Source organism: Plectropomus leopardus, chromosome 2 (assembly GCF_026936395.1).
Source record: "Plectropomus leopardus strain MGB_pleo_1.0 chromosome 2, ASM2693639v1, whole genome shotgun sequence".
NCBI lineage: Eukaryota > Metazoa > Chordata > Actinopteri > Perciformes > Serranidae > Plectropomus > Plectropomus leopardus.
This window is the reverse complement of record NC_142177.1, coordinates 18561230-18575859: the sequence shown is the minus strand read 5'-3', so window position 1 is coordinate 18575859 and position 14630 is coordinate 18561230. Positions and strand designations below refer to the sequence as shown.

The following is a 14630-nucleotide window of genomic DNA, read 5'->3' as shown; positions in this document are numbered from 1 at the left end:
TATTTCGCCTAGGTGGTGTTGAGGGTTTTAATGGACAGTGGGACAAAGGAGTTTTTGAAGCGGTCGTGTCTGATTAGGGGGACTCTGCACTGTCTGCTTGAGAGGAGGAGCTGATATTTAGGTTGAAGAACATGGGTTGGATCTGAGATGATTTTTTGTGCCTGTCTGATTATCGTATGTTGAAAGATATCTTGAAGACTGGGATGTTGACTATCAGTTTAGATCATGTTGATGCAAGTTGCTGACTGTTGGAGTTATCGGCTGTGTGAAGTATATTGGAACTGGATGGCAGTTGACTTGTGGTGCTCAAAACGCCAAAAAAATACATTTGAAAAACTTAACACCAATGTCTCTTTCCAGAAATCATGACCAGTTAACTCAATATAATCCAAAGGCCTTGTTGTGAGCAGATTTATGTATGAACTTTTTTCTTTCCACCAAACTACACCCACCAACCTCATCACTGCGCAGAAAAAAAGTGTGCATCTACTGTTACCTCATCTAGCATCACTTAACCAACAAACCAGCTCAGCTGAAGATACCATTAATATCTCTTTCGCAGCCTCTTAAGCCTGTCGTCCAGGAGTAGATGCACCCTTCCAGATTAAATTCATTCTTGAAAACTGTTCATTTATACATTTTGTTAAAGTTTGCCTATAGTGTACCACAGTCTGGGAATCTTCAAAGAAAGTTTAATCTCAACTTATATTTCTTAAAATGTCCAACCGTAAGCCTATGCTCAATTGAAATGTTAGAAGAAATTAAAAAGAAAAACAAAAACACAGTATTTTACTTGTAGGGTTTTATTCATTTTTCAACCTACAATGAGCATAAAACTCAAATGAAACATGATAAAAGGCTATGACAAAAAAAGTAAAACAGGAATAGGATGTTGACTTTACAGCTACTTACATCAAATTTCCTATCATAAAAGTGGAATAAAATGAACTGATAATTCACATTAAATGTTACATTATTTTATCCTCAATCTTCACACAATTAAAAAAACTGCCTAAATTGTAACAGATTGGTGATTTTTTTTGGCAAAGTTGATATCCCTCACATACCCCTATGGGAAGAAAAACACTCCTTTAAATGACTTTAAATACATTATCATAGCATTATCTTCAAGTAACAGATACGGGATTTGTTTTGTTTTTTTGTCTTGGAACAATTGTTAAATTAAGTTAAAATCAAATGTAGACAGGGCTATGCAGAAAGATTCAGAGGATGCTTGCGACTTGAAGGATACAAATGATTGGTTCACATTTACACTGAAAAAGAAGTCCCTGATGGAGGCTGTAAAACAAAATATTCACATTCTGCTTGCTTAAGTAAATATTGACATGGTTGCAGTATTTTCCCCCTGTTGCCTGCCCAGACATCCTCTTTCATGCTAAACAATTCAACAGAGTCCAGTTTAAAATATTCACCCTAACAAACAATTTCCATGGCCAAGCCCCTCATACACACACATGCACACACACGCACACACACACACACACACACAACTCAAAAGTTGAGCTCACATTTCCATTTCCTCGAAAGGCGCGTGGGTGTAGTTAAGGAATTCATTTGCTTTTACTTTGTCTATCAAAATATATAATTCATTAATAATACATGGGAGGGCTAAAATACAGAGCAAGTGAACAAAGAAAATAAAATGATACAAAGCATTTTGTTTTTGCTGAATACAGTAGCTATAGGACCACAGAGTTCAAAGTTCAGGCAATGTCAGGTTTTGCCCCCAGGAAGGGAGAGAGACAAAGGTAAAAAGGTCTTCCAATTACTGGGAATATGCCTTGGTGCTCAGTTGTGGGTATAGTTCAGCCTTGATGCCTGATCTGGGATCAGATGTTTAGACTACCCACAACACCCTCCTGCCACTTCCCTGTGGCCTCACCATCTCGTCTTACCTTGTCGCCGCTGTTTTTTCTGCTCAAACTTTTTGAAATTCCTGATCAGGTCTGGCCATCGAGCAAAATTCGGTTAAGCTAAAAAACAAGTATCCGATTAAAAAAAAAAAAAAAAGAGAATGAGTGTATCATAGTTAAAACCACAAACTGGGATTTAAAATTCAAAGTCTTCGTCTGCCATGTCGATGGCCCAGGCGAACTTCTCACGCTGGGTTTTGTTGTAGATCTTCTCCACGGGAATGCCCCACTTCTTACACCTAGGAGAAAAAGACAGACAGAAATTAGTACGGACATTATTTTTAGTTCATTATTTAAATTCAATGCTTTGTCCGACTGCAAGATCAGGGGAGGGGCCTTCAACCATGATGCTAAAGGCACACTATGCAAGCCTTTCCTAAAAACTATGTATACTCATACAAAAATAACCCCTCTTAATTATCACTAAATGTGTTAAATTAATCGCAAACTAATTTTTAAAAAATCAATTCATCGGTTTGAGTAATTTTTAAGGCGAGACACCGAAGGTAAAAACTTTTTTTTTTTTGGTTGAGATTTTGTGCTATTTTATTTCCAGGTCTTCCTGTAGGCTAATGGAAAGAAATTGTCCAACGTACACATTTAAGTGAAAAACAAAGAAGACCATTGCCTACTGATAGGTTTAGATTTCTATTCTGGAAATGTATGATATAGTTGCAAATCTGAAATCTTGTAATTTAAAAATGATTGACTTCCTGTAAGTAATAAATTGGGTACGTTTCATGGCTATATCTATTAGTTAAACGTTTTGACCTAACCTCACCTGTGATGTCTCACCTTCCTGCTTCTAAATTCTGGTTTCTTTATTCCTCCATGACAGAAAACTGAATATCTTTGAGTAACAGACAAAATGCCATGTTCAGGACGTTAACTTCTTCTCTGCAGGGTTTCTCCATCTTAAGGCAAGTTAGTCTAAAAACTTGAAGTTTTTTTTCATGACACTCAGAATGATATTTAAGACCAGTTTTACTATTACCACAATTAAAAACAACAAAATAAACCATGAGCAGACCTCAAATATTTAAAGCTTGGTTATACTTGGTTGAAAAACTGTGAGCTGATGCAGAACGGTGACGTTTGGATCTTCAACTACATGCAGTTTGTCCTCACAGCAAACCAATTACTTTGTCTAGTTGGTAGAGACGAGGGTAGGACAGAACTGGGAAATACCTGGCCTTTGTTTGGTTTTCTTGGCAGTTTCGTTTTTCTCTCTGCATGTGGGATACACCAAACCTTGATATAATTTCCTTTTTTTCCCCCAGTTTCAGCCATGCTGTGATATTTCTGTTAAATAGCCAATTTTCCATAAAATTTGCACTTTCCCATGTAGTGCCAGGCACAGGGACAGTGTTTTTGGTTCCACCATCACAATCTGCATGACATTAATGCAAAAGATATTCTTAAAATTATTTTTTCAAAAATAGATGTTACCAGTTAATTTAAGATTTTACAATGCACCCTCTGAAAAAGGCAGTCCTTCAGACTTTAAGGATCTGTAGGAGCCCTGTCTTTGGAAAACACTGGTGGACATGTTTTACAGTTTTCTGATATGATAGACCAAATAACTAATAGATTAATAGATAAATTGACAATGTAAATAATTTTTAATTGCAGCCTTTTTTTATCTGCAGAGACTCTGCCGTCTGCCAGTATTTTAATCTTTCGCTGTGTTTGGCAAAAACGTCCAAACGAGAGTGAATCTGGGCTTGGCTTCAACTTTTGCTTGCAATACTGTTTTGCCAGAGTAACCAACAACTGGTGCATAGTGTACCTTTAAAGAAAACAAGATGCTTTCCAAAAATATTTTCGAGAATGTTATCTTACCAAGCCACGGAGATACGAGGGTCCAGATAGTTGAGCTTGGAAGTGCCGAGAGCAATCTGCTTGTTCTCCTCGCGATCAGTTGCCTGCACCTCCAGCTTCATCAGCTGCTCCTCTATCCTCTGAACCGCCTTCTTCTTGGACTCCACAGCCCTGCAGAGGAGACAAACAGCACATTAGGTCAGAAATGTGGTTGACCAGGCAGATAACTGGTAGTCTATGGCAAACTTTTAGATACTTACTTTTTGGATTTCTCATCTTTCCGTACTTTGGCATCAGCCTTGGCGCTCTTCAGTTCTCTCTTGGCATCAGATAGCTGGTCCCTTTTAGCATCAATCTTAAAAAAAAAAAAAAAAGACAGTAATTAGTCTAAAAAAATTAGAAACTCAGATAATTGTACTTGTGTAACATTGACAGTTAAGTGGTAATTCTTTATCATTGAACAGAACCTTGTGCACCATTTGCGAGAGCTTTTCAAAATGTTACTAACTATTTTGGTGAAATTAAAAAATTCTTAACTCACAAAGCAGGACATGACATGAAAAGGGTCAGGGCACTCAAAACATTCATTTTCAATTGCTCTTGCATTAATTTCAATACCCATCAAGCTCTTTCTAGATAAAAAGACCAAATGAATGTTTCCCAGATAGATTTCCATATATCATATTTGCTACTAGAAAAACATTTACCAATTCCACTTTGAGAACAGTCAGTCAATGATTGAGATTCCAGCATTTGGGTATTTGAAATTATCAATTGTATGTTACACTGAAATGCCATATTATCAAATGAAATGTGTAGGGCTAAACGTAATACTTCAAAGCTTAAACCATTGCCATGGTAATCGACGTCCAGTATCAGTATCCAAGTGCATTACCACAAAATTCCCAAATAATTTCACCTTTGTAAAACATTACAAACATTTGCAGAAGACAAATGTTTTGTCTCTGAACATTGTGAGTTATATTGAAGCTAATTTATTTTTTTCTGTTTCAAATTGTCACCAAAAAAGCTATGATAAATGTGCATTTTAGGTGTGTTTTGAATCGATCAAACTTTGCAGCACTTCACAGAAACCTGACTGCTGACCGGCGTTTTGGAGGTTTAACTGCAGAGTGACAGACACACCACCGCACAAATATAAATGTTGGAACATCATAGGCGCTGCGTAGAAAACAACTATAAATCTTTGTTTACAGATAGGCTAGCAAAAAGTAAGTGTCTAGAACAGTTTCAAAATTTGCAAGGATGACACCCAAAAAGTCAAGTGACATATTTCAAATGAAACTGGCAAATCTGCAAAGAGCTTGGCAAATCACCTGAAATCTGTAAGTGACAGTAACAACTGAGGTGTCTGCACAGCTTTATTTTATTTTAGTTTTTATTACATATGGTACTGTGACGAGTCTGCAAAAAGTCCCATCTTATTTTCTCATCTCACACTCTAACTTACAGCCCCCCAGTCAAAAAACTTTGATTAGTCAGATATTTCTCATTGAATATTAAAAACCTGTATCCGGGACAGCCCTAGAAATATAAGATGTAAACAAAAATAACCCCCACCTCAGGTTTGGCAAAAAAAGTATCACTGCAGTTTTTTAAAAAAAAGTTAACCTTAGTCTGCAGGTTCTGCATGGACTTCTCAAATGTCTTTGGTGGAGCCCTCTGATGGTTACACAGGATGGCCACAGCCCTGTTGGCCCTGTTGTAGGACAAGATCTTGGCTGGAATGTTCTCTTCAGCTGGAGAGACAACGAGTATTATGAGTTTTGAGTATGCAGAATGATTCATGACAGCAGTCACACCCAGATTAGAAACTTATTATTAATTATGAAACAGTAACTCAGATGTATGATGCTGTTTGCACCTTCTATTTAACTCTACATGAGACTAAATCAAGCTGGATTGGAGTGAAAATGTAATTTTGGATCCTTTGACTGCAGAAGGAGACGTACCACTTGTGAGCTGCTTCAGCTGCTGCTGCAGGGTGATTGAGGCGTTGTAGGTACGGAAGACTTTGGCTGTCAGACCGTCCATCAGCTCCTGAAGGTGCTTGTTCAGAACAGAAGTCTGCGGGGGGGAAACAATCATTATACAAAACTGGTTTATAAAAGGCCAAAACAGGTTGTTCACAAGTATCAGACACTTAATTTAATGCTTTAAGACTGATCAAGATCATTTTTAGCCAAATATAAGACTGACTTTTCTAATTTGAGCACTGCAGGAGGCTATAAAGGCAAGTAGTACATTTGTGGTCGTGTGCAGTTAGATTTTATGTAGGAATATGGTTATTAGAGTAAGGTAGGTTAATCTACATTTTGCCAACAGGTTAAGTACAAGTATAAAGTAAAGTATTAGGTTTACTGGTAGGTTCATCAGAAATGTGGAGCTTGGCTCATTTTGATAAAAAGAAATTCAAAGATGGATAATGAAATTAGACAAAATGTTTGTGAATATTAGGAATGCACAAAAATTTAAATTTAAGACTGACTTTTAAAGTCTAATATTTCTAAAAATCTTTTTAAATTTTTTTTTATTTCATTAAGGACCTTCACACATTGCTTAAGGTAGATTTTCTGCCAAATAAATTTATAAACTAAATTAAGATTTCTGTTTTTTTTTTTTTCCTTTCACATTTTACTTACATTCAGGCGATCAAACAGGTCATCATCAGGCTCCTTGTTCTCCATAAACAACTGAAGATTCTTAAATACCTAGAAGAGGCAGATCACACATAAATACAAAGGCAAACTTTGAACAGTTAACCAAAAAAACACCACCGTTCTACAGTTCTTACCCTTTTCTCCACGGGGACTTTATTGTAGTAGCGGATAGAGTCTTTACCCAGGAAGTCAAACTCCACCACGTACTCTTGACCATCGTTTTCTGGATAGAGTTTGATGTGCTCAACTCTCAGCGAGCAGCAGCCCACAGTGTCCGCAGTCTCTCCTTCCTCCTTCTCATTACCCGCTCTCAGAGCCAGCTAGAGCACATCAGGACAGCTGGATTAAAGCCGGCTTACAGAGACATTACCCTCACCGCAGCGAGTGTTTAAGCACCCGTTAAACCCCCACTTGCGAGTTACAGTTAAAAAGCAATTACACAACATTATACTCCCTAAAGCCATACACACTGCAGACAATGTCAACAGTAATCATGCGGCTCACCTTGTCGATGAAGTAGAGTGCCACAGCCCTCTGTCTAATCCTCATCTCCTTAGACTTCCAGTCTTCACGGTACTGGGTTCTGATGCGGTCCACACATTTCTTCAGTCTGCGAGCTGTTTCATACTTCTGCCAGTCCTTCTCTCCCTGCAGAGAGGATACACAGCATGGCCAAATTAATTAGATGGGGGGTCATATTTACCCTATGTGCAGACGGTCATGTGAACTCAGTGAAATTAGAAGGTTATTGTTGTGAATAGCTGAATTTTAGTTGGCCCACCTTGATCCTGGAGCTGGGGTTCAGCATGATGTACTTAATAGATCCCTGAATGTTCTCCGTCCACGACACCAGCCAGGTCACCTTGTTGTCATGACGAACCTCTTTCCACTTAGTGCCTGGAGGAGGCGTTGGATGCTTGGAGTCCCTATGAGGAGCACATTAATAAAACATTTAATCATTACACGCACTTAACACATCAGCTCATCAGCATCAGGGAAAAAAAAACAACCCCTCGCTCACTTGCTGCAGTTGATGATGATGTCTTGAGGCCTGATGCGACGTTTGAGCATGCCCATCTTAGGATGGTCTCCACGACCGCGGAATAGACCTGGGGGCTCAATGCGGAAGTTAGCAATACGTTCCCTGTGGTTGTCCATGATGCAGAAGCCGTACTCCTGCAAGATGCGCTCATTCTCCTCCTTTATTTTCTACAAAAAATGAAGGAAAAAAAAACATCAGAACTCCATCTTGTTGGGGTTAATCATTTGAATTGTCACAATCCCTTTATCACATCAAATTCAATTACTTTAAAAAGGACTTTCCAGGCCCAAGTTTTTTAGAGTAGGGCTAAGACTATTTGCAGCCTTTTGAACATCGTTTGATCTGTTGTCAAATTCTGTGAAACTGACATCAAAATGCAGTGGATACATACATAATTCCTGTTTTTTGCCATTTTAGGGGTTTTCTTGTTCTTCTTCAGTTACAGACATTGTGATGTATTGTAAACAACTGTCTTGTAATGTCTCAAGTATCACAGAACCACTATATCACTAAAGTATCATATTGTGAGTTACTCTTTGATTCTCACCCCTAGTGTCAATTATGACTCAGTGACACCGTCTGATTTGTGTTTTCAGTAAAATTCTCTTTTGGGGTTAACTGATACATTGTCAGTCAGTCAGTCATTTTCCGTAACCGCTTGTCCTCGTAAGGGTCGCGGGGGGGCTGGAGCCACTGATACATTGTGTGGCTCTCAATATTGGTTTCATCCATAGTTTCGATACATATAGTAGTTTACCAGTTTCTCCTCCTTTGACATGGCCTTCCTGGCTTCAGACTGTGCCTTGAAGTATTCGCCCATCTCATTGAAGTTGCACTTGTTCAGGTCTGTGATCTTAGCTTTCTCCTCTGAAGTCATTTCCTGCATTAGCAAAACATAGTATACTCATTTCTACTTCAATCAGCCAGGACATTTATAATTTATTCACATAAGTGTGTTTTCATCCTACCTTCCTCCAATCTTTGAAGAAGTTCTTGCGGAAGATGTCCTTTGTGGTGTACTCGTGGTCCAGCATTTTGGCAAAGAACGTGGCCACCTCCTCTGCCTCTGGGCTCAGCTTCATGTGCTTACCTTTTCAAAAACAGTGCAATGTTATCCATCGCGATGCTCAGTAAAGCCATTGACTGATGTCGAAGTTTAGTATGTGGGAAATACAATCTTACCATCATAGTAAAATTTGACATTGCTAGGAAGAGACTCGTAAGGTGGTGCAAACACCGGCCCTTTGTGTTCCAGAAACTTCCATTTGGAGCCGTCTGTGTATCTCTCTTCTTCCCACCTGGTTAAACCAAAAAAATCCATGCAATAAGGAGTTTGAATATACCAGAGAAACAAAAAATTACTTGATTCAACAACATCACACAATACATCCACACAATGATCGGCATGTAGGTTTCTTACAGCTGGCTGACATGAAAAACTCACCATTTCCACTTCTCCTCTGGCTCTTTCTTTGCTTTCTTTTTTCCATCAGCAACTTCTCCTTTTTTGTTTTTTGTCTTTTTGGACTTTATGTCCTAAAAGGGAAGAGAAACTATGAATTATTTCACATACAGGTTGGCACAAAAAACAACAATTAAAAAAATCACAGCATCAACACAAAAGACTGCGACTCAATCCTCCCCAATTCTTCAGGTGCTACCTCATTTTGAGTTGAGCTAAACATATTGGCAAAAATGGGTCTCTTTGTTTAAAAAAAAAAAAAAAATCTAAAAACCCAAGTTTGCATTCTGCTTACCTCATCTTCTTGTTTCCTTTTCTTGGCCTTCTTGTCATTTTCAGTCTTAATTTTTTTGGGCTTGAATTCAGAGCTGAAAAAAAAACCCAACTTGTGTTACAAATTTGGTCACAGACAACTGCTCAAATACCCTAAGAAATGGACACATGGAAAACATGCAGGAAGTCTAACCACATTGGCCACTCACTCATTATCATCATCACGTTCTCTTTTCAGAGACCTCTCTTGTTTAGGAGAGTGGTAAAAATCCTCCTCAGGCTCAGACTTCAAATGTGGAGGGCTGCAGGAAAAAAACAAAACAAAACACAGAGGCGTTTTTTTATATGAAGCCGTTTCTGTTTTTGGATAGATCATCACAGTACTTAACTCAGAGCTTGTGTCCACACGGCATTTTTTCTTAACACTAGCATCTTTTTTCACTTGTTCCCAATAAGGAGAGCACATATGCCACCACCTAGAGAAGAAGTGCTGTACCCTGCATCTTTTTCCAGGGTGCTCCAGCACTTTTGTGCGCCTTTCCAATCGGCTCTATTTGAAAATCTATGAACTCACCCTGGACACTCCCTCTTTAAACTGTTGCCCCTTCAGGACATTGAAAGCACAAACAGGTTCAAGAACACTTTTTATGCCAGAACCATAACTGCACTAAACAATGCAAAATTTAAACACTGATACGGATTGTGCAATGCCTGCAGAATGTGAATGTGTGTGTGTGTGTGTGTAATGTGTTGTTTTTAATTATTCATTTCATCGTTTTTTTAAAGCTTGCATTTTAATTTCGTTGTATATGCGCAATGACAATCAAGACATATTCTTCTATTCTATTCTTACTTTTCAGAAGGACGTTGGTGAGGTCACCGCCGCTCCTTTAGCTACTGTATGATGTGTCAGTCAGAAACTATTATAACAAGGACAGAAAAGCCCATTTGTGGGAAGATATCGGCCAGACAATTTATGTTGCATGTGTCATGTGCTTTTGTTACCATACTTGTTGAAAACTTGTTAATTGCGTATTAAGCCGTCTGTTCATGCAGCGTTGTGTTTGCTACCTTGCTTCCGTTAGTGTCAAGATATAGTTGTCGCTGAAGCATGCCCACACGTACCACATCATTAAAAAAAAAGCACAGGGACGACTGCTGGGCACTCCCCAGCATCCTGCCACAGCTTTTGTGAAGAGAAACATTATGTGGACACACACCCTGAAATCTCCAGACATACCTGGCAAAGCCATTTTCTTTTTCCTTTTTGACTTTAACATCAGCAGACTTCACCTGAAAGTTTAACACAAAGTTGTTAGGGAAAAGAAACTTGTAAAAAGTGCAACATCAAATGATAATCAGCCCTGTCTGTATAATAGATGCTAAATGACAGTCTAGTTGTTTCCATATATTGTAATTGAGGCCATTAATCATAAATGCTTGATTATAATTATGAATTATGTTTTCAGTATTTTTCCTAAATAAAACATGGTTGGTTTTGTAGAGGCAAGAGCAGCTCAAAAGGACTATATGATAGGAGTGACTTAGAATGTTTTAAACACCCATTACCTTCAACATCCACCTCATTTGCAAACCAATTAAGTATACTTTTTTTCTTAGTTTAGCAAAAGGCAGTACCAAACCAAATTCTTAATTCAGCAAAAATGCAAGCAAATTTGTGCGGCTGCTTCAAGTCATCTCAAATTATGTGTGGCACTAAAAAAAAAATGTGTTCACGATCATTTCCAACCACTGATTCAAAGGACAGACTCAATAAGTCTAACATATTTCAGTCAGAAGATGCAAACAAAAAATAATTAGCTTTATATTTAGTTTGTGGTTTAAATAGCTGCAGGCTGTGAACACGAGTGTATGATTTGACAGAGCTTAATGTCTCAGAATACTACATAGCAACGAACCCTAAAATCACACATTACATGCACAACCACATGTGCATTCTTCAATGAATTATGTGCATGGTAATTCACCTTCTTGTCCTTGTGCTTGTCCTTGTATTTGTCTGCGCTGCCATCTTTGTGCTTCATCTTTTCCTTGTCTCTGTGTTTTTTGTCAGAGGAGTCCTTGTGATCGCTGAGATTAAAAACAATATTACAATTTACGTTGTTTCACCTTCCACTATTCAATACAGAAAATACATGCATTTATGAAGAGCCCAGAAGCACACACCATACCTGTTGCCATGCTTTGACTTCTCACGTTCCTTGTCCTTTTTGTGGTCCTTATGTTTGTGTTCCTTTTCTTTATACTTGTCTTTATACTTGTGAGAGTCTACAAGAAGAAAACAATGTTACCTCCTTCAAACGTACAACACTAAAATACAACAATGGAATGAATAAAAGCTTTGATTGCTGTGTACAAGATCTGCCTAATGGCCATTCATAGTATAACAAGTACGATTGCATAAACAAGATGCGAACAAAGTGTACTCAGCCAGGTGCCACTTTGGTCAAGCTGAGAAAGACAATCAACAGAAAACCTGAGGAGCACTCAGTCGCTCCCACATAGTTTTTCTAAGTAAAAACACGACTTAACTGCTGCACACAACGTCTGAACATGCGCTATAAACTGAATGTCATGCAGAATGTAGACTGAACATCTATTACACATTAGCACAGCACCACCTACTGCCCACACGAGCCCCATTGTTTATGAGATAATATGAAACAACAGACAGGTTGAAACATGCCAGGGAACAAAGTAGGCTTTCACCCTTTCTTAAATTTGTCAACCACAGCAGACCAAAAAAAATCCTCTCAGTGTAGGAAAAATAGGCAATTATCAAAATGAGAGAGCTGACACTCAAACTTTGATATCAACAAACACCAAATTAAGTCTGTGTGCTTTAAATGGTTTAAGGCAATAGATGCAGTCACAAGCAGAGCTGACAGTCTAGTCTATTAACATGTCCTCGCATACATGTTCCAGATGAAAATGTTTGATCAATGAGTAATTTATTCTCAAAGACTCCCTAAACTCAAAACAGACTTGGAGCGTTGCCTTGATTTTTACATTTATCAATGTAAAACTACCTGCCTTTGCTCATCCATTATAAAAGATGACAGTTTATTTGATTAAACTGTGGTACGTTTTAATGAACGGGGCCTTCAGCACTCCATTAAATCACTGAAGACACACTTGAGGACATATTCCACAGACTGTTGGTCAAGACTGCACCCTTAAGTTCACAGCTAAAAGCTGAAACACACATATTCAGAATTTATGATTTATAGGATGGACTAGCGAACCAGTTGTGCTAAATCGTCCAACGTACGCAGAAAGTACAATTTGTCCTAAGTGGTTGAGAGCGTTATCTTCTTTGATCCAGCCAGTCACAGCGTTTTTTGGAAAAACCAGCCTTGTTTGTTAATCTTAATAAAGTTGGAGAGTCCTGTCTGAAGCGAATGAATACCACTCTCTGACAACTAGTAGCTGTCAGAGAAAGCCTTTTCTGTTCCACAGTCAAAGGTTGTCTCAGTGCTAATGAATGAAAACCAAATAAGTGAACTGATAAAGTTACCTAAATTATTTTTTTTTAAATACTGAAGAATAGAGAGGTCATATCAATAACCCATGCTTGGTGACTGGACAGATAATAAACAATTCAACTGAAAAAAAGACATTGAATATTTTGTTCAATGTAGGCAAGCTTTTTAGATAGTTTAGATAGTTTTCTTGTGATAGACAGTACCTTGTATCCTTGATACAGGTTTCCAGAGCTCAGAGATACGTGCTAATAACATTTCAAACTCCCAAAACAAGCACACTTCATACTGCAAAGATGCTATAACACCCAGTATACTGTTTAAATTCGGATGTAATGATGAATTTAAGTTGTTCGAAGGGTATGTTGACTGTTGAAATTTGGATTTAACTTAAAATGGTCCACTTTCTCTTAGCATGTGGGAATATTCAGTCCATGTAGCCATAACATAAAACCAACTTTTGATACGAAAAAGCGCTCGTGGTCGCGTATTACAAATAAGCAGAGTCTTTGTCACTACGCGGGGTCTAGATGAGGCAGTATGCCTTCGCATTTCTCGTCCACACAGCCATCTGCACCTCACAGCCTGGGTTCAGCTTGCAGTAACGTACAGTCAGGCCGCTACACCGAAAAAGAAAATGGCGCAGAGACTAAGTCCTCAACCCCCAAACCCTCACTTTCAGGTGGGAAATATGATGTTAAAAGCCAACTAACAATACATTCTGATACGACAAACTGATAAAACACCTCTAGGTGTGTACCAATAATGACTCCGATCGGGAAAATAATATGCGGAAACGCTTTTATTAGACCTCCCTTTTGAACAATAGGCGCTTGTGAGTGAGACAGAGGACTTAGTCTCTGGACGCCATTTCTGTCCTCCACTAAGAACTACCGTAACGTTACATTTGATCAGTGAAGACGTCCGAATTTTGGGAAAGTCCTCATTTCAACTTGTTATCTTCGTGTCATAAACTTACCATTGAAACGAGAGCCACCGTCGATCTGAAAAATCAAAGCAGATGAATGTTAAATATCGTAGTGGCTAACTAGCCGGCTAACTAACTTTGAACTTGCTGGATGGCAAAGCGAGTTTGTAAGCTAACATTAGCCCGCTAGCCGGGCTAGCCTGCTATGCTGACTGTTAGTATGGCTTAGCGGCTGATAGCGAAGCCGCTACGGCTAACACCGGCTAACGCCAATTTAGATGTGGCGTTACCCCACTTTGTCTTTGAGTTCACACCCTGCCACACTGTCCCGATAGCAAACTACACAGTACCTCTTAGCGACATTACCAATAAAAACACGATCAAACGTGTAAGGACGCTGTTAACAACAAAATGAGTTATCTCAATGTTACAAACACATTCGGCTAACGCGCGCTAGCAGGTACTATTCACAGTTAGCTAAGTTATCTTGTCAAACCGAGCCATTACAGCGGCGGTAGGAACTTATACCCATTGACAATCAGGGATGACATTACCTGGTCCTCACTGTGGGAATGGTCCCCACTCATTTCCTATGCGATGTTTGATTGAAATGTCAAGAATGAGTAACGTGTGGGGTTAGCACACACCGGCGCTGAGATGCAGGCAGAATGAAGAAAAGAGACTCAGTTGTGTAAGAGACTATAAGTCCCAATTGTACATTAATGCGCATGCGCGTAAATTTAAATGGTAGAGAGCCGTGTAGCTCCTCCTCTTGACAAAACGTGTTGCTGTGCTCCGGGACCACGATGGTCACACACTGTCCCGAGTGAAGGGGGACACATGTGTCAGGAGCACGAACTAACCCCAGGCTCAGGAGCGCAGTACTTGTTTATATGTTTGTTGTTTGTATTCACTTGATCTGATAAGTGCCTCAGAGCTAAAGGAAGGAGCAGCCCTTTGCAGGCTGCATAGTATTAGTAGTAATA

The 14630-nt window shown here is 38.9% G+C and overlaps 1 protein-coding gene across 1 annotated transcript; it reads right to left on the bottom strand.

Moving 5' to 3' along the window:
- Positions 1-787: 787 nt before the first annotated feature.
- top1a (DNA topoisomerase Ia) lies at positions 788-14359 on the bottom strand. Its single transcript, XM_042503365.2, has 21 exons — positions 14199-14359; positions 13696-13720; positions 11406-11502; positions 11202-11304; positions 10454-10506; positions 9423-9515; positions 9236-9308; positions 8923-9014; positions 8661-8776; positions 8447-8568; positions 8236-8358; positions 7458-7645; positions 7218-7362; positions 6941-7084; positions 6571-6756; positions 6419-6487; positions 5729-5843; positions 5388-5515; positions 4016-4110; positions 3777-3926; positions 788-2173 (listed from the first exon to the last, which is right to left on the bottom strand). The coding sequence occupies exons 1-21, from the start codon at positions 14229-14231 to the stop codon at positions 2071-2073; spliced, it is 2253 nt and encodes a 750-aa protein (XP_042359299.2). The 5' UTR covers positions 14232-14359; the 3' UTR covers positions 788-2070.
- Positions 14360-14630: the final 271 nt, after the last annotated feature.

Bases quoted from the DNA above. Each gene is read 5' to 3' on its own strand.
- top1a (XM_042503365.2), bottom strand. From the start codon at position 14,231: ATGAGTGGGGACCATTCCCACAGTGAGGACCAG. The intron at 6,757-6,940 runs GTGAGCCGCATG...GATGTGCTCTAG, and splicing joins CACTCTACTTCATCGACAAG to CTGGCTCTGAGAGCGGGTAA. The intron at 3,927-4,015 runs GTAAGTATCTAA...TCTCCTCTGCAG, and splicing joins AAAGATGAGAAATCCAAAAA to GGCTGTGGAGTCCAAGAAGA.